Source organism: Saimiri boliviensis, chromosome 4, assembly GCF_048565385.1.
Source record: "Saimiri boliviensis isolate mSaiBol1 chromosome 4, mSaiBol1.pri, whole genome shotgun sequence".
NCBI lineage: Eukaryota > Metazoa > Chordata > Mammalia > Primates > Cebidae > Saimiri > Saimiri boliviensis.
In genome coordinates, this window is record NC_133452.1 from 98090758 (window position 1) to 98110719 (window position 19962).

At 53.6% G+C, this 19962-nt stretch overlaps 1 protein-coding gene across 1 annotated transcript; it reads right to left on the reverse strand.

The window, feature by feature from the left end:
* Positions 1–279: 279 nt before the first annotated feature.
* LEMD2 (LEM domain nuclear envelope protein 2) lies at positions 280–17670 on the reverse strand. Its single transcript, XM_003923320.4, has 9 exons — positions 16848–17670; positions 14930–14970; positions 12585–12660; positions 9300–9376; positions 8335–8414; positions 6520–6665; positions 5419–5520; positions 5235–5337; positions 280–1858 (listed from the first exon to the last, which is right to left on the reverse strand). The coding sequence occupies exons 1-9, from the start codon at positions 17617–17619 to the stop codon at positions 1708–1710; spliced, it is 1548 nt and encodes a 515-aa protein (XP_003923369.2). The 5' UTR covers positions 17620–17670; the 3' UTR covers positions 280–1707.
* Between the last annotated feature and the right edge of the window lie 2292 nt (positions 17671–19962).

The following is a 19962-nucleotide window of genomic DNA, read 5'->3' on the forward strand; positions in this document are numbered from 1 at the left end:
GCTTGTTGCAATTCTCATAGCCACTCTGCAGGACAGGGTCATTACACCGTTACAAATGTGGAAACTGAGGCCGTGAGAGTTACGCAGCCTGCTGGAGAACTAGTCACTGAGTGGCAGAGGCCAGAGGTCTGCGAGGAACTGCAGAGCCCACGTCCTGCTGCCTCTCCCACCTTCCCTTCCGGCCATCTCTCCCAGGGCTGGTGCTTAAGCAGCCCACGCATTGCCATTCCTTCGACATAGCTTTGGGGGGGGAAGGGAAAGAACCATGGGCGAGAAACATCCATTTTTAATAAATAGTTTATTCATCCAGCAGTTTCAACCCTGATACTGAAGCCTGTTGCGGTGTTTCTTATTTTTCTGGCTGGAGCCTGATTATGAGAACATGGCCTCACCACGGGGCCAGCGCTCAGATTCCAGCCCTGCCGATCATCCAGACATCAGAGGAAATGAGAGAGTATTGCTCAAATGAGGGAGACTGGCGCTTTATTAAGGAAACAAAAAATACCAATACGACCAGAGAGGGGGTGGTTTAATGTTTCTGGAGGCAGCTGTGGCATCTCTTGTTTGCTCCCCCTCTCCTGCTTCCTGCAGATGACGACACACGGGGAAGAGACTCGCTGGAGAGGCCTCTCGCACTTAACTAAGGCCCCCCGCCGGGGTGTTTCTGGAGCCTGCCTCCCGGGGAGCGGGCTGAGGAGAGGCGGGAGGGCCGGTGGGCGGCGGTGCGGGCGCTGCTCCCGTGTGGCCGGCAGGGGGCAGCCTGCCGCCACCGCGCCTAGCCCGATCCAGGAGCTGCGGCTGGGGTAACAGAAATGCCAGCTGCGCTGCTGAAGTTCTGGTTAAGCAGCCCCGCGTGGGGGCTGTGGTCACAGTAAAGCAAGGCGATCTTCGCACACAGCACGTGGGGCTCTCGGCCCTGACGCAGGGCTCCCAAGCTCCCTGAATCGGAGTTCTGGTTGCAGACCTGGTCTAGAGTCGCAGCTTCTGTGAGAAGCAACACTGAGGCGCGCCCACCCTGGGGCTGCCCTGGAGACCGCAGCTGCACGGCTACCCGGCCCTCCTCTCGGCTCTCGGCCCGTCCACACTAAGGGCTCCTCCCAGGAGGCTGCACCAGCTGCTCACTCCTCCTGACCCGAGGGCCCTGTGTCAGGGCGCGGTGTTTCTAGGTGGTACCCCTACAGTCACTGTTGTAATTTCTAGCACCTTCCCCTTCAGGATGAAGAGGCCGGCCAGCGCACAGGCTTTCTCCCCTCACCCTTGAGCTCCCAGATAACATCCCCTGAAGGCACATGGACCAAGCTGCTCCCCATCCCCTGCCACCCAAACTGCCATCCCTGTCTGCCTCCCAGGCGACAAGCCAGGCATGGCCACGCCCCAGCCCACCAGCCCCACGCTTGTCTGCTGGGCCTGTCAGCTGCTGCTTGTTTTCTGTTCACCAAAAGCAAACCCTTCTCCCCTCTTCTGCCAGCAAAACAGGGCAGAGTCTGGGCCATCACCCTGGCTTTTCCCCTCCCTTTAAAGGAAGCCCACATTTTCCCAGCAAGCCAAGTTCCTTTAAGAGTCTAGCAGACCTTTGGAATCGTGTCAGGACGAGGCCGAAAGTCAAGGCAAGTGTGAATTCAGCACCAGCAGGCCTGGTGACCCTCTCGCATCCCTGGAGTGGACTGTCCTGGGACAGGCTGACCGGGAACAAGTCCCTGCCCGGGCTTATCGTTCTGAGTCGGAGAAGGAAGAGGGCTTAGTCCATCTCCACACCAACATGTCCTCTCCGGCCACGCGGTGGGACTCCGTCTGGATCCGGGATTCATTGGAGGCCAGGAACTCCACAGCTCGATCCCAGACACGCTTCATGCGCCTCCTGCAACAACAGGGACAGGGCTCTGCCTGTCACTGCCGAGGTAAGCCGGCCTGTGAATGCCCTTCCTACAAAGGGGACCCATTTCTAAGCTCCAGCATGCAATTTATGGAGGAGAGGAAAAGCTGGCAGGTACTAACATGACAACCGCAGAGAAAAACGTCTTGGGCCATGAAGAAATGATTCCTCAACCTTTGCTGATCCAAACACATTCAATTAAAGGGAGCTAAAGGGCCGAGGTGTCTGGAGCACCCCCAGGTCTCCAGCTGCGCAGGGCTCCTTGCCAGGCCAGTTCCACTACCCCCGCCACTGCATCTGGATGCACCAGGTGGGTTCATTAAAGAGTGAGCACTGGGCTGCTGCATCTACGCTCCACAGCACACCAGGGGATGGGATGAGCTAAGCATCACACTGGGGAGGCCAAGAAGCTGGAGCTGCTCTAGGGAACCAGAGCCACAGTGAGGGCTCCTTCAGTGGGCCAGAGTCCATTCTCTAGTGGGTCTCTAGGGCCTTGTACCCTGCTGGACAGCCTCTCCCTCATCCCTTCTTCGCTCCTTCCAGACTGGACGGGAAGGTTCCAAAGCCATGAGGGAAGGTCATTTTGATCTTTTCCCTTTGTGAAGCATAGTACCGCACAGCCCTACAACCCCACATGTGGAGAGAGTGAATGTGAGCGTGTACGCATGGAGCAGAAGGGGAGGACAAATGGAGGTGGCCAGTGAGTCAGGAGGCAGGGCAGGGCTAGGGCTTCACCAGGGGCCACGCCCTGCCATCAACCAAATCCCATGGGCCTATTCAGCAGCCCCCACTTGGCTGGTCTAGCTGAGGCCACACACTCCCTGGAGACTGAGCTCCAAGGTACTGGCTCCCTGAGCAGGTGGCCCACGCTGAGTGGGCGGTGCCTCACTCCAGCCCCTCCTTCCCAGGCCAGCTGCTCCAATCAGCTGCACGCTTTTCCCAAGGAAGCGGCTCTTCCCATTGCCCTGTCATTCCCAAGCAGGCCCTCATCTATAGGGCAGACCTGACTGGCTAGCCAATGTCTCCTGACATGGGTAGCTTGACCTGGATCGACTGGGTGGCTTGGGAGGTGAGTCAAGAGACACAGCAAGCAGGGCGTGGATGTCTGGGGTTCACGGGGCTCCGACGCTGAGAGCCAGCTACTTGAGTGGCAGCAGCTCTGGGCATCTATGCTAATGCACAAAGGCCTGGGTGGTGGCTCCGGCTGCAGGCAAGCTGCAATGCCGTCTCCTGCTCTTATTTAAGCGAATGTGTATGTGGAATATCATTTAAGCCCAAGCCATAATGGATGCCCTTGGATGATGCCCACGTGCTAGACATTGACTTTTTTTTTTTTTTTTTTTTTGAGACAGTGTTTCACTCGTTACCCAGGCTGGAGTGCAATGGCGCGATCTCGGCTCACCGCAACCTCCGCCTCCTGGGTTCGGGCAATTCTCCTGTCTCAGCCTCCTGAGTAGCTGGGATTACAGGCACGCGCCACCATGCCCAGCTAATTTTTTGTATTTTTAGTAGAGACGGGGTTTCACCATGTTGACCAGGATGGTCTCGATCTCTTGACCTCGTGATCCACCCGCCTTGGCCTCCCAAAGTGCTGGGATTACAGGCTTGAGCCACCACGCCCGGCTGACTTTTTTTTTTTTTTTTTTTTTGAGACAGGGTCTCACTCTGTCACCAGGCTGGAATGCAATGGCACGATCTCGGCTCACTACCTCTGCCTCCCGGGTTCAAGTGATTCTTATGTCTTGGCCTCCCAAGTAGCTAGGATTACGGGCACATACCACCATGCCTGGCTAATTTTTGTATTTTTAGTAAAGACGGGGTTTCGCCATGTTTCCCAGGCTGGTCTTGAACTCCTAGCCTCATGTGATCTACCCATCTTGGCCTCCCAAAGTACTGGGATTACAGATGTGAGCCACCGCACCCGGCTGCTAGGCACTGACTTAATGAACTTTGAGGCCATCTCCCTGGTACCAACCCTCCTTCCCTTAGGGCTTGTCACTACCTAATATCACATCTTTTCCTTATGCATCTAGTCATCTGTCTTCCTTCCTGAGAACAAATGATCCAGCTGGGCAGGGATTTTTGTTTCTTCCACTTCCTGCTGTCTCCCTGTGACCTAGTAGAATATCTGGCATGTAGCAGGTGCTCAATAAACATTTGTGGAGAAAGTGAATGAATGAATAACAGTCTCTTCATCACAGCCCTCTGCAAGGCAGCAGGATCACCTGCATCTTAGAATGAGAAAACTGTGGCACAGGGTGACTAAGATGCTCATGATCACATGATACTCCTCCCAGGTCCAGGAATTAGGTGGGAGTTCTAGTACCGTAAGTGGCCTTTCCTGGGAGACAGAAGAGCTGGGACCAATAGCAAGCACTCCTCAGAGCAAGCACAGCCCACACTGCTGGGAGTCTGCTCGCCCTACACTTCCTGCCTGCCACCTTTCCAGGGGTGGGGTGAGCATGACAGGCACCAAGCACCTTCATGTCCAAAATGGACCCTTTTTATTTTTGTAAGAGATAGGGTCTTGCTCTGTTGTCCAGGCTGATATACAGTAGCACAGTTACACCTCACTGTAGCCTTGACCTCCTGGGTTCAAGTGATCCTCCTGCCTCGGCCTCCTGAGTAGCTGAGACTACAGGCATGTGTCACCATGCTCCACTAAACTTTTACTTTTTGTAGCGATGGGGTTTCACTATGTTGTCCAGGCTGGTCTTGAACTCCTGGGCTCAAGCAATCCTCTGACCTTGGCCTCCCACAGTGCTGGGATTACATGCATGAGCCTCTGTGCCTGACTTAACATGGACTGCTAACGGCTGTATTTTTCTGACCTCGTGGGTTGCAGGTAGGGATGATGTTGACAGTAGAGCCTGGTGGTGGAACCACAGAAACACCGCTAGCCATGGGACTCCTGAGCACGTTCTTTCACTTCCCTGTGCCTCAGTTTCCTTATATATCAAATGGGGGCACTCCTGTTATGTGCGTGAGCCATGGTGAGGACCTCATGAGTCCTCACCATGTGGAGTCCTGCACCCGTGGAGAGCTCCGAGCAGTGCCTGGCCCCCAGCGAGCACTCAGCAAGGGTGAGCTCTCAGCATCACCCAGCAGATGACAGCATCTGGCCAGAAAACAGCAGAGTCTGCTGGGGAGGGACCCCAACCAGAGCTAACACGAGGGGCCCTGCTGGCTATCTCCTGCAACTCTGTCCCCTTCTCCAACCTGGTTTTGTCAGACCCCAGTGTATAACTCTGGCAGTCACAGCTCCTGTGGAAGGTGCCCTGCAGCTAAGCTTCCTTCTGTAGAGCTCACTGGGGTCAGACCCCGCCTCCCCCCATGCCCAGTGCCCCAGCCAGGGACTCACCGGCTCTGTGGAGGGATCAAGGTGTCACGCACATGCAGGATGCCTACATATGGGTAGCGCTCCATGTCCTGCTCCCAGTCCACATAATGGTCCTGGACCACGTCTGCAGGAGAGAGCACACCGTTTAGGGCAAGGACCTTCCAGCTGGCACTGGCAGCCCTTTTCTCACCAGGAGGCCACACACCTATAATCTTCTTCACCATCTCATACATGGCCTGTTCCTCTTCTTCCAACTTCCGCCACCGATATTTCAGGAGAATCAGGAGTCCCCACAAAAAAGCCAAGCCTGTGGGGGAACAAAACACCATTACTCCCTCACCTCCTTTGGAAGTGGGTCTCACCACGGACAAGACGCTGTGATGGAGGCCATCGGGGATCCGCCACATGGGTTTGGGTGCCTACTACGTGTCAGGCTCAGGGCCAGCATGCAGGAAACAAAGGACGCAGAAATGCAGAAGGAGGACAGACTATTAAGTGATCATCTTCCTTCCGACGGCTGTCACCACAGCGGCATCCCCAGCCATCCAGATCTCGGCTCCTCCCAGCCTCATTCCGGAGCTTTCATCTCCTCCCTTGTGAACCAGAACAGGGTGTTTCATACATATATACATGCCGGGGCCCTTTGTATTCCGAGATGCTGCTGCCGATAATGATTTCTGTGCCTGATGGCGTGGGGGAGGGAGCTGTGTGTACACTGAGGCGGTCTGTGATTTGCAGCTCCGACTAGCTCTGGAGAGCAGTGGTTTCTGTGACTTGGCCTTTCGCCTTCAGAGACGCCCTGAGGTCTCTGCTCAAAGGCGGCCCCTGATGTCAGGAGATAAGACTGGTGCTCTCCTTTCAGCTCAGCACCCGGAGTCCTTCTTGCTTTCATCAGGTATCTGTAGCTCTCCAGGAGATGTTTACGTTTTTCAAGGAGTAAAATTAGGCCAAGCCCCAACTGTGCGTCCTGCTGGAAGCTGGTTCACACTGGGATTCCTGCAGAGCCCAGAAGGGGTGGGGGCCCCGCTCCTGCCCAGGCCTGGCTCCCACTCAGGAAATCTGACAGTCCCCTGCCCTGAATCAAGGACATTTTCTACTTATCCTCACGTTCCTGCCACCAATCTCCAAAGGTAAAGACAACCCAGGGCAGAGGCTGACTTGTTCATCTCCTCTGTTTTATGAGACAGACCTCAGGTTCACTAGACAGAAATGAACCCTCCGGGCCTGGAATTTCTATAGCTCATCACTCATGCCCAGGAGTGCACCTGACTGCACAGAAGGGGAGGGAAAGCGACCGGAGACTTACACCAGAAGAAGATGAGCACATTGGTAACAGCAGTGAGCAGGGCGCGGCTCAGGCGGCAGCCGACACCCATGCGGGGACGGGCAGATTCCAGGCAGACCACCTTGTCCACGGTCGTCACCAATTCAGACTGGTCTTCTCCTTTCAACCTGCAAAGGACACAGGATTCTAAACATGTTCAAAAGCTCCAAAGAGAAGCGCTTCAAACAGGAGGAATGGAAGGAAGGAGGGGACGCAAGGCCTCTACTTGCTTATAGAATAGTCTTGGTATCCTGGCTGCACTCTTTCCAGAAATTTCCCACACTGGCTACTTAGAATGAATAAAACTTTAAAGACGGCAGCAGGTTTGAACCCCTACCACTAAAGCGACGTCACCCTCTGTGGGGTCTTTGACAGCCTCTCTCAGCGTGCAGGAGATTAAACTGTAAATTGGATTCCCACCTCCCAGCATAGAGAAATGGAAATGTTTACTGAATCGCTAGCTTTGCAATTGCATGGCAAGAACTGAAAGAATCTGGGAGGTTGCGCTTTTCCTCCGTGACGAGGAGGCACAGAAGCTGTTTAAGCGTAAAGATCACGGGGCATCCGTGAGGCTCATGGGGAATGAAAACCACCGGGCTCTCCGAGGCCAGACTCCAGCCACAGCGCCACCATGGTCTCCGGCCAGGTGGTGTCAGGCCCTGCAGAGATGTGGACACCAGAGCCTTCTTCCAGCTAGGTGGCCCAGGGTGAGAATATCATGCTCTTGATGTTGCACGCTGGAAGGGCTGGCATCCCAAGTGTCCTGATTTCTCGGGACCCACTTTCGACATGGTCATCCTGAGCGGCTCAGCCGCCCTCCAGGCTGCCTTTCCCAACATGAAAAGGCGAGTGTCATCATTCTTCTGTGTTAGCAGCTTCAGTGAGCACTGCTGCTGAGGATAAAATCCGTATTCTTCTCCACCTTTTCTAACACAGGAAAATTGCTCAGCTACTCAGGGCAGCTTTTTTTTTTTTAAAGTCAACGAACTTTAATCATGCCATGCATCCAGTTATCCAGCTTGAGGCTGAGCTGCCCGAGGGGCTTCTGCTGGATGCAGTGCTGATGGAATTAGTAATTTGGGTGGATTAGATAGGAAGAGAACAAAACTCTAGAGAGCGTTTTTAACACCAAGAGTTGAAACCTAAACAGAGATCCCACAAACACAGAGTGGGAATCGGGTAGGTGACACAGCTCTTCCAGCAGGGGATGGGTCTCTTGAGGCTGCCCAGCTATTTGGCTGGCACGTCCCTCCCCCTGGGCTGAGCTGCCAGATAAGAGCCTTCAGCCTCACGAAAGGGTTTGCTATCTTTCCTAACAGCGCTCACCAGTGGTAAAAATGAAGCAGAAACTGCCTGGTCAGAATAAAATCCAGTATTTCCTTATGCGATTTCCATAGCGAATAAAACCAACATATAGGAAGAATCACTTCATCTACAAATAACAACTAGCTCCTGAGGAGGAGAAGTGCAGAAAAATGCCTTCCCCAGCAAATCATGTGGGGTTGGTGAATGAGAAAGGCACAGACTGAGTTACTTGAGACAGGATTTAGCTGGAACACCAGGCTAACACCCTAACACCTGGATTTTGGTCTCATCTTGAAGCTACTCCTGACACTTCATTCCAAATGCTGCTTGCTTCTGTTGCCCCACTTCCATCCGAGCCCACACAACTCAGCTGGGAGACCCAGCTTTCAGCTTCAGACCTGAGACAGCTCTGTCGGAGCACAGGTGTCAGCTGATGAGCAAGGACAGTGGCTGCAGGCACCCATGCTGCGCCACCACCCGGCCCACACTCACCAGATGCCCACGTCCTTGTTACTGCTCAGTATCCAGGTCAGTGCAGCTTCAAACTTGGCGGAGGAGCTGCTGGTCACATTCTGTGGGAGAGTGCGGGAGAAGATTAGTTATGTGTCTGGGCAGAGCAGCTGCAACATTATTCTGCTGCTGGATTAAGGAAGCCCTCTCCCGTGTCCTCCACAGCCTGAAAACCCTGTTCTGCTAAAACCACAGCAGACTGGCAAGAAGGAAATTTGGGGTTGGTGAAAGCCAAGGAAGAGGCTATAACCAGAGGAGGTGATATGGAAGCACACACAGGAAAACAGTTCTGGTCTGAGGCGGCCAAAAGAATATGATTCTCTTGAGGACAGAAGCATAAGGCCAGAGAGCTGGCAGCTCATCTTGGGGTAAAGTGAATAAAACGGTTTTGGGGGTGGGGGTGGGTAAGCCCAGTGGCCGGTGCAACCTGTCTGACCTCAGGCAAGTCCCTGAACCTCTCCAGGCCTCAGTTTCTTCATCTGTGAACTGCAAATGGAACCAGATGACCTCTAAGTTCCTGGACAGGCAGGCGACCTGGAATGCCAGCTCCATGGATCTATAATCTACCATCCTGAGCCACACAGGAAATCAAACGGCCCCTGGGCAGTCTGAATGGTAATCATAAGGCAGAGAACGGACAGCATGTTTCTCCCGAAAGGAGAGGGCAAGGGGAGCAACGCGAACCAAGGGAGAAGCAGGTAACAGGCCCACCTACAGTGCAGCAGGAGTGAGCCGCCCCCTGCGCATGGCGGCCTGGCTCTGGGGCAGTCACTACCACAGCTGCCTTAACTTAAGGCACAAAAAGCCATAAAGCAAACCTTAACTTAAGGTAGCCTAGTAAAAAAGCCACAAAGCAAGCAAAAAACAAAAACCCCTGCAGGGCTTGAAAGAGCAATAGGAAAGCACCAGGCCCCCCTAGGAATGGATAAGCACTGAAGCCTACTTACGGCTATATATTCCTGGGCTTCCATAACAGGAATGCATTTGCTTTTTAGCTTCTCTGGATTTCCACACTCAAAATTACCTAGGAAAAAAAAAAAAAAAAAAACCCACACATTCAAACACAAAGAGGTGAAAAAAAAATCACTCTGAAACAGACTAAAAAATGCAGCAAGAATCAAGCCATCAGCTCTAATAAGGAGCATGTGGCCCGGCGGCTCCTGGCTTCTGTGGGGCATCTTCACTCTGCAGCAAGATCAAAAGCCACTTAGCTTGGATCGATTCCAGATCATTAAAACCTGACCTGCAAAGCAGTGTGGCGATTTGCATTAAATGACTAAAAAGCTGCCCAATACCAAGGTCTCTTTGCAATTGATCCCTAAAAGGATCAGACGGATAGCTTCGGAAGGTACTGGAATGGGACTATAAATAAACAGAGCCTGAGAAAAAAGAAAGGCAGGGAGGGTGTGGGCACCACAGGGATTCTGACTCATGACACGGGCAGGCAACCTAGAACGCCAGGCCTATTGTCTTGAGGGGCCCCTTGGAGGAAGAGGACGTCTGTGTGCTGGGCAGTGGGGCCTCAGCGTGGCACGCCAAGGGGCAGCTCCCCTAAGCGGCTTTGGAGGCCTGCTCCCATAGGATGGGGCTGGCAGCCTCCTGCTTAGTCCTGCCCAACCTCTCCGGTCCAGTCCAGGGGTCATTTCCTCCGGGAAGCCCTCAGCCCTTGGGGGCCTTTCGTTTAGTGAAATGACCCCAGACATGGTGGCCTGCCACAGCCCTCAGCCCTCGCTCCTGTGCTGTGGTTTGCCTGACTCCCCGAGAGCAGGGAGGGCACAGGGCCAAGCACACACACACTCCTTAACACGTGTGTGGCCTGACTGCCTTGACCCAGCACAGCCTGGGGGGCTCCGGGTGACAAGTGTCTGTGTATCTGCATGCTGGGGGCAGTGAGCAGCTGAAAGTCGTATTTTAAAATCCTGAAACTGAACTGAACCTGTCCCCCACCTGCAAGACAGCCAAATCCTCCTACTTCAAAGTTGATCTTGACCCCAGGGGTCCCCGGAGACGGAGTTGTCGTCTAGCATCCTCCTGTTCCCACCAGGACTCTTCCTGCCCTTGCCAGGCCTGCCTGGACCACCTAGATGGCTTCCCAATTCGGTTCCTCCTCTCCCCTTTCCAATCCAGTTGCTTTGTCAGTAACGCTTGAAAGTGATTCTGCTTAAATGACACGGCACCACTCAAGCTGCCGCCGCATCTGCCTTCCTGGCATCTGGCTCTCAGCAGGGACACGCCCTCGCTCAAAGCCTCTCCGGCCCTCCCTGCCTGCCAGATCAAGCTCTGATGGCCTGGCATCCAAGGCCTTCTATGGGGAGGTGCAACCAACACTTCCAAACTTCATTCCCTCATTGTCCCCTTCCTCCATGAAGGTGCTGCTTCCCACGCGACATGCCTTCACGCATTCCCTGCTGCTTTGGCTTGCCCTTCCCCACATACACATAACCAGTCTTACCTGCGCTTCAGGGCCTGGCACAGATGCTACCTCCCCTGTGACGCTCTCCTGACTGCTCCAGCTAAAAGGCGTTGTGCCTCTTAGAACTTCCGGCCTCTTGGTTCTTGTCTAATTACATTTTAAGTTACCTAGTGGTCAGGGAAGTAGGTAGCCTGTCTCTTCTTCTAGACCCCAAGCACCTTGCAGGCAGGACCTGGAGCTGAGTTATCTCACATCCTGTAAGGGTGAGCACATTGCCCAGCCCACGGCGGATCCTTACAGGAGAGGCGGGGAGGGGCTGAAGACTACTAGAGAGCCTCTGCCAGGCATGGCACACTCCTGTCTCAGTGAGATATGTACCTCCAAGGCGGCCCCCCAGCCTTGTCAGAGGGCAACAGGTGGCAGCGCTCTTGAGGGCATAAGGCAGGACCACATAGGGAGGGTGGGATGGAAGAGAAATATATACTAGGACCCAATTTCGAGCAGAGCTTCTCAACTTTAAGGCGCACTCAAATCCCCTGGGGATCTGAAGATACAGACTCTGATTCACTGGGTTTGGCATGAGACCTGAGATTCTGAATTTCCAGTGAGTTCCCACGTGATGCAGATGCTCTGAGGTCCTTGGACCACAATTGAGACACAAAGGTTTGGAATACCCTCTTAGGCCAGAATTGACATCCCCAGCACCTGAGCCATATAGAGGAAGTCCTATGATGACTGTGATGCTACCAGCAGGAGCCCCAGTACCTGTCTCTCCTCCAGGTGCTCACGGATGCCTCCCCTACCATCTCAATCTCCCACTTTCAAGAGAGAGGAGGCAGAAGAGCTGATGCTCATGAGATTGACCCTGAGGACTGAGGGCCCAGGTCAAGTCTACCCGACCCCAGTTTCCCAGTGAAACCTTAGACAAGGGTTGACCTCACAATCCTAAGACCTGTCCTCTTACCCCACAGGTAAGAGGTGCCTCTTGAATACCCCTTAAGATGGAACTGCTCTGTCTGGTTCTTCTGTCCAGCATATGTAACACAAGGCGCACGCGCTGATGTTCACCTATGTCAGCTGCGAGTGATCCTGAGCGCCTCCTGGATGCCAGGTGTTGGGGAGGACACTATAATGCAGGTGACGTCTCTGGCCTCAAGGAGTAAGTTCACCAAATAAAACAGTAGGGGATGCATCTTCAGGGGCATTTCAAAGAGGTGCTAAGAATGTCCTCCTTTAGAGGTCAGCACTTGACTCTCATTTGTAGAGAACAGATAGACCCAAGAGCCCTTGGTGGGACAGGGAAACAAAGACCCTGAGAGGACCAGGGACTCTGTCCAAGGTCCCACAGCCAGATGGTTGTCAGGATCAGATGTGACACCAGGGCCCACCACACAGACTGACTGCTATCTGCACAGGCAAGAGGCCTTTCCCTGGCCCAGCCAACCATCTGGTTCAGAGGGTCCCTCTAGGGTGGAAGATACAGATTCTGACAACACCTGGGGCCTGGCCGCTTCCAATGCCAAACAGACCTCCCAAAGCATTAGGTACTGGGCATCTGCAGGAAGGCCTGTGTACGTGCCAGGACCTCCCTTAAAGAGGAGCAAGAATCAAAACTGTTTTGTTCAAACGCAAGGCTGATAAAAGATGTGCCTGAGTGGAGAGGCGAGAAGGTGAGACTCAGCTTCTGAATATGCCTTCTGGGAGACAACCAGGGAGTGTCTTCCCAGCCAGCCTCAGTGTAGCTAATCAGCCTGGCGAACCAGGACAGCAGCCCATAGCTCTTGCAAGAGGAATCTCAGGACTTACGTGACTTACTCACCGGCTTGGATGGCCAGGAAGTTGTAGAGTTCGTGCAGCAGCTCCAGCAAGGCTGCCTTCTGCTTGGCCTGACAGAACTGAAAAGGCACGGGACAAGTGGTCAACAAGGAGGGGTGGGTGGGAGGGGTCGGTCTTTACCTCTCCAGCCACACTGTCAAATACTGAGCAGCAAGGAACGTCTGCTACTTTTACAAAACAGAAACAAATTCTGCCAAGTGCTAAGGCCAGGGAGAGAGTTGATAAACATTGGGTCAACTGTCTGAGAAAGACCCTGGAGAAGCAGAGGCAGAGCTGAAAAGCAGACACTGTAACCAAGGAGCTGCATCCCAGAGGCTCCTGGCTCCTGCCTTCCCCTTGGAACGATGACCAGCAAGAGGACTGAGCAGAAGCAACGTGGTGGGGGGATGATGCAGTCGCTCGGCTGCCTGAGATGGAGGAGCAACTGCTGAGCTGGGCGGGGACAGGGCAGAATGTCAGCAGCTGCCATTTCGCTTCCCTTTAGGTGGAATCTCAGGGCCCTCATCTGAGTAAGGATTGTGGAAGGATTCAGTGAGAACTCAAACCACTCAGCAGAGGCTGCTACCACCTAAAGGAAACAGGAGGACAGACGGTACCAGACAACTAGACGGCCTGATGAAGACAACACACCCACTCCCAGCCTGTCCCCACGTTTTCGACAGCATAAAGGCAGAAAGAAAAACACAAAGTGTCACAGTCTTCAACGGCCCAAAAGGGAAAGAACACGAATCTGAAATTCAAATGCCCGTCTGCAATCTCCGTGAGCCTGGAGCTATGCAAAGAATAAAACTTTCAGCAAGAGCCTCACCAAAGCCAAGAAACACATCCCAACCTGCTTGTTCTTGTGTCCACCCTCCAGAAAGGTGCCCCATGAAATCTCAGCTCCACAAAGCCTGCATTGAGATGGCCCAGCCCCTGCTTTTTGATGCTCTGATGAGGATTTGAATGGTTACAAATATGGAATATCTGCATCTGAAGCAGGTGCGGAATGCCGTCTGCCCACGGAGCACATCTGTCGCGAGGACCGAGAGGGTGCCTGTCTGGGCTCACTCAAGTGGGGTGTGAGTGTGTCCAGATCAGAGGCGGCCAGGGAACAAATGTGCCATTCACTTGTGGTTCTGAACCATTTAGAGATGTGAAGGACCAAGAAATAGAAACCATGGAACCTTTTCTTCGTTAAAAGACAAACAAAACTAACAGCATTGAGAAGTCTTACAGAAAGGTATTTTTTCCTGTTTTTGTTTTAAGTCTTCAAATTCCAGCTTCCCTCTGGCTGTCTGTGTTTCTGGGCCACTTCCTCTCATCATCAACTAGAGTTTTTATGATAGAAGGCTGATTAAACTTGTTATGATTCTGTTTTTACAAAACAATTGGGAAGCAAAGATATTTGGTGGATGAATGCAATAAATGAATGTAATAAAACACCCCCAACTATGACACACCAGAAGCCAAAGAGAAATAAAAGCGGTATCTGCACCAGGATGCCCCTCATTAACATGGGTAAGACAGTCATTGCAGGAGTGGCCAGAGGACCATGCGTCATTTTCTTTCCCAGCCCCTGGGCTTCCAGAGATGTTAACTAAGGACTCGGGAGGCCGGGTATTGCTCTCTTAATAATTAGACTACTAAGTCATGCCCTCTGGCAGCACGAGACTCCTCCTGGTAAGATTTATGACCTGAAAATTTATTGCCCCGTATCTTCCCCAGACTGTCACCAGAACCAGCATCCCAGCTCCTTGATAATGCTGCTTTCATGATTCATAAATGAATGGGGCTGCTTGCCTTCCCCAAATATTATTTGTAGGGAATATCAGAGCTTCATAAAACAAATCTAAATGTAGACTAAGAGGGCTAATTCCACTAAAGATGCGTTTCAAACAAACTCCCTATGTTTCACATCAGAACAGCATTTTCAGAGCCACAGCTGCACCACCAGAGAGAATGTGGAATTGAGAACGTGGCCTCCTGATGCTTAGAAATGCTAGCCGTTCCTCCCAGCGCCAGGGAGCTTGAGAGGTCCTTAACAAGAACCTACTACATCCCCCTAGATTGACTCAGGCAGAAGATCAAAGTCCCTGACGCTACATTTGATGGGAAAGCGTCCATAACAAGCCCAGGGTTGGATTTTGGGAGCTCAGTTCTATTTCAAGTATCCTTCACTGCCACGACTGAGCCTGACACAAACATCACAGAACACAATGTGATTCTGGTACCTTACAGGAAGCACTCCCTGAAAATGGTCCTATTCTTTTTCTGGGGAAGTTTACCTCCTGATGGAGGCTAATATCCTCAGGAGGAATAATAAAAGCCAGAGAAACTCAAACTCACCTCATCTGTTTTTCTCTCACAGTCCACTGGCAATAACTTCACTGAGACCAAGAAAAGAAACAAAGGAAATTAAGTGTGAGTTGAGAAAGGAATACAAAAAGAGACTACTTAAAACATGCAGGGGGTGGGAAGCATCACCAAGCCAAGGGTGGGGATTAGAAAGATGCCATCTAAGGCAGGCACTTTTAAAATGCAGACAGTAAAATGTAAGGGTATCTCTAAATCCTGGATGAAGAATTAAGATAGCGGGGTCCTTGTCCCAGCTGAAAATGACCAGCTAAAGGTTCTTGGGCAACTCAGCCACTCTGAACCTCTGTTTCCTCACCTGTAAAATGGGATCAAATGGGACTTCCCGGCTTAACTCAGGGAGGTAGGCCCAAACAAAACAAAATACAGGACAATGATATATTAAACAGAGATGAACACCATAACGGGAGGGGATGTCCAGGTAAATACCAGCATATATTCTAGCCCTGTTGACTTTAAAGCATCTCAGCAGTGAGTAGCTGCGTGATACTGTTTGACATCACCCTTGTAGTTACCGTACCATGACACCCCCAAGTCTGCTTAATTTCTCTAGCAGGTTGACAGACTATTCACATAGTTGATAAACTGCTCTGGTAGTGGGGAAATCATCTGGGTGTCTGCACACAAGTCTGTGATACCCTCGCCCACAGACCCGCACACTCCCAAACATCCGTGTGCCACACCAGCTAAGACATACTGTAGCTTTTTCCTGTATTTCAGCAGTTCCTGCTAGGCATGGAAGGATGTGGTCTTGGCTGGAAGCTGGGAACAGTATGAGTCACATTCATGCTTTGCAAAGAGTATTAAAAGTTGGCCGGGCCTGGTGGCTCATGCCTGTATTCCCAGCACTTTAGGAGGCCGAGGCGGGCGCATCACGAGGTCAGGAGTTTGAGACCAGCCTGACCAACATGGTGAAACTCTGTCTCTACTAAAAATACAAAAAATTAGCTGGGCGTGTTGGCATGCACCTGTAATCCCAGCTACCCAGGAGGCTGAGGCAGAAGAATCACTGGAATCCAGGAGACAGATGTTGCAGTGAGCCGAGATTGTGCCACTGCATTCCAGCCTGGCTGACAGAGCAAGACTCCGTGGCAAAAAAAAAAAAAAAAAAAAAGTATTAAAAGTTGGTGAACTACGGTGGCCCTTTATACCTAAATGTATAATGAAATGATCTCTACGTTTCATTTCAAGAAACAATCCTCAGCTATTCCGAGCCTGTATCCTGCAGACCTCTCACTGGCATGGCTAATCATGTAACTTAAGCAGGGACAGAAGGATGGCGGTGAGCATCCTTAAGTCAGTCTCTCTTCACACACTTCATGAGGGTGCTACAAGCAACGGTAAGCGCCTCCTGCTACTATCAGTTGACAAAGGGGGTCCCTGTGGTTCAAAGAAGTGGAGAGTGGACTTTTTTGGTGCTGCAAAGCTGGCACCCCCAACCAGATCCCGTCCGTGGGCCAGTGAACTCTGGAGTGCCTTCCAATATGCACTAAATGTGTGAGTAAGCCAGAGATCAAAAGGGAAGAACCCAAAAGGATGAAGTGAATCTGTTAGAGGGGGGTGTTGCTTCCTCTCCACGGAGAAAACCAGAGGCTGGGGAGCAGTGACTACAAACGAGGACTGCGCCCAGCTTGTGACTCAAAGGGAGGCGTTAGAAGGGAGGGCTGGGGCAGAAAAGGGGAACAGGAGAAAGTGAAGGCAGAAATGATTGCAGATGCAGAGAAGCCTTGGCCCTCTCTTCCCGCAGCTGGAAAAAGGCAGGCCTGGAAATGAGAAGACAGAGGCAGCTGACAAGGCGGGGAGCGCGCGGCCTGGCGCCGACAGGAACGGGTGGTCGTCTGGCAGACACACGCGCCCCCAGGGCCCTCCCCTGCGCCGGCCCGGGACGTACTGTTGTCCTCCGCCTCCTGCGGCGCCGAGGGCTTGCCCATCTTCACCCAGAGGATGCCCAGAAAGACGAGCAGCAGCCCCAGGCTGGCCCAGAGCAGCAGCCGAGACAGCCAGCGCTCCAGCCGGCGCCCCACCTCGGGCCGGGCCCGCGCCGCGCCAGCAGGGCCCGCTCGAGTAGCCCTCAGGCCCGGGCGCGGGTCGGGGCCGAGGAGGGCGGAAGGCAGCCGCGCCGGGGCGGGAGACGCTGCCCACCAGCGGCGGGCCGCGAGACCCGGGCCCTGCGCGGCCCTGTCGGGCGTCCGGGCGTCCTCGTCCTCCTCGGAGCTGCCCCGGACCGAGGCGCGGCGCCTGAGCTGCGCCGGGCGGGCAGGATAGGCGAGGCCGCGGCTCCCTACCCAGGAAGCCGCGGAGGGCCGGATATCGCCGTAGGCCCCAGGAGTCGCGTAGGCCGAGCCGGAGGTCGGCTGGGAGAGCCAGGGCTCCGCCCGCAGAGAGGCCGTGGCGGGCCGGGCGCGCAGCGGCCCATCCTCGCGTAGCCTGGTCTCTTCCCGCAGCCGGGCCTCTTCCCGCAGCCGGGCCTCTTCCCGCGGCCGCTCCTCGCCCCGCGGCCGGGCCTCCTCCCGCAGCCGCTCCTCGTCGCGCAGCCGGGCCTCGCCCCGCAAGCGGCGCAGCTTATTGCGGTAGACATCCCGGGTGGTGTCGGTGATGGGTCCTGGCTGGAAGCCCAGGGCCTGCAGCTCCCGCCGCAGTTCCAGGTCCGACAGGCCGGCCATGGCCAGGACGCCGCCCCCCGCCCGCCCCCGTCGCGCACCGCACCCGGAACTGCTCCCTCCCGCAGCCGCGGCGGGGCGGGCGGGGCCCCGCGCCATCTTGGGAAGGTCGGTCGCCATGTTGGGGAGGTCGGTTCTGTCCGTGTGTCGGCCATGATAAGGAGGTCTGACGTGGCTTTCGGAGCCGCCATGGTGGGAAGGTCTAAGAAGGATTAAATTTTTGTTTTGTTTTGGTTTTCCCTCTCCGCTCTCCCACTTCCCTTTGTTTGTTAGATCAAGCAGTATTAATCTTGGAGCCCTCCGACCCTAGCTTTGCCTAAAGTCGTGTTGATTTAATGGATGAATTGCTTAATGGTGAAAGAAGCCACTGGGAGAGACAGGATCATGCGCCTCTCTGTGGGCTTGGAGACTGATGTGCGATTCGGTTTTATTTGGGCCGTAGAGTACACTCCAGGAATGCTCCGAGACCCTATCCCGACTTTGGGTGTGTTAACTGGGCGACACTGAGCACCAAGTAGGTGCGATCCCTGCCTTACGACAGACACTCGTCTCTGAGGCGTGCCAGCCTGGAGAGGACGAAGCTTCCGCGGTGGAGGCGGAGGAGCCAAATGCCCTTGGGCTCGAGTGGGCAGTTGAGGCTTCTCTGCGGAGGCCTGTGTCTGCGTAATGAGATTTTCACAAGGAGACGTGGGTGGTAGAAGACTCCAGAGATCCACGGTTTTGTAGCCTCACTGATGGTTTAGGATGTGGGTTTTGGAGCCAGACACTTTGATTTCAAATCCCTCCTCACAACTATTAGATGTGTGAGCATACTGTTAACATTGCTACCTGTTTTCCGGTAAACCTGTGAGTCGCTGTGAGGATTAGAACAGGTAGTTTGGCTAAGGTGCTTGGGATAGTGCCTGGCACACGCTCGTGAGTGTTTATACTGAACCCACATCTTTGCAGTCTCCCGTGTTGTGTAGAGCCTCCCACAGGGCAGGTGATTTGGGTACATGAAGGCTCTTAGCAGGAATCCCCTAAGGGAAGCAAGGGAAGCTGTGGCAACTGGAAATAGAGCCAGTTTATAATCTTCCTTCCACATCCCTCAACTCCCATTCCCAAACATTTATTGCTGGCCCAATAGGCTCCATCCATTTCTACCCCTGCGGTTCCATTCTCCCTTTCCCCCAGGCCCCTCCTCCCTGGAATCCCCTTAGCTGTCCCAACAGCCCCCTTGTCCACTCCCCACTAGATCCCTCCCCTCCCTGGCACCTGGGCACCGCTGTGCTCCTCTGTCCAGGTTTTGCATTCCTGCCACTTGCTCCACTTCAAGGGTATTCAACACCGGCCACAATTGCTGGGAAAATTACAGCCTTGGCTTGGTCAGCTTCTGCTGTTAGCCCCCCCATCTCCCCCGACTTAGCTGCTCCCATGTGGTGTGATTTCTCTCACCAAGTGTTGTTTTCCTTTTCTCTGCCTGTGTTTGCACGGAATGCCATGAATTTGATATAGTGATTGCCTAACACATATACCACATAATAGTATTTTCTTTCTTTCTGAAGCACTGTTTGCATGACAAATGAGTTGGTAACATTTGTGCAACTCCTGGCAGCTGTGCAGTTCAATATATAAAGAATGAGCCTTTCGGCATCAGTACTGGCCCCATGTATTCTAAGAGGGCTTGAAACTAATGCTTAAACAAAGTTACCGTTACAGCATTTCCCAGAGTTATGGTCTATTTCATCACAATGGATTTCAGGGTGATTTAAAAATACGGACTGAGCCGGAGCCACCCCCAGTGGTGGCATGCCATGTGGGCTTCGTCAGCTTCCTTGTGTTTGGGGACACTGCTGTCACTCCACACATCCAGGGTCAGGTGGCCTACAGTCCCTCCCCCAGAACGCTGTTGTCTTCCCTCCGGTGCAGAACCACTGTGCTTGCAGTTGTGAACCTTGGCCACCCATGACCAGCTCTCCTACCTCCATGGTGTCTTCTGGCTGTCAATGGCCTTGTCTGGCAGGATCTTACAGGCAGAAGTTTGGGCGTGCACCAAGGGGCACCCAGGGGCCACTTAACAGCCAATTTGTTGATCAGTGCTTCCCTTCCCCGCCCTCTCTGAGAAGGAACCTCGCAAGTTAGCCAGGTGTTCCTCCCAGTTCATCCTGAACTCGCAGCTCCAGTCACGTTCCTGCTCAGATTTATAGTCTCTTTGGTTCAGTGACGTTGGCGTGTTGCTTTTTGCTTTCCTCCGCACAACCATCCACACGCTCCCCTCCGCTTGGAAGGGCTCGACCTCGGCTCTTCTTTTGAAGAAGAAGAGCTTTGCCACCACTGCCCCTTCAGGAGCTGCCCACGAAGCCTGCC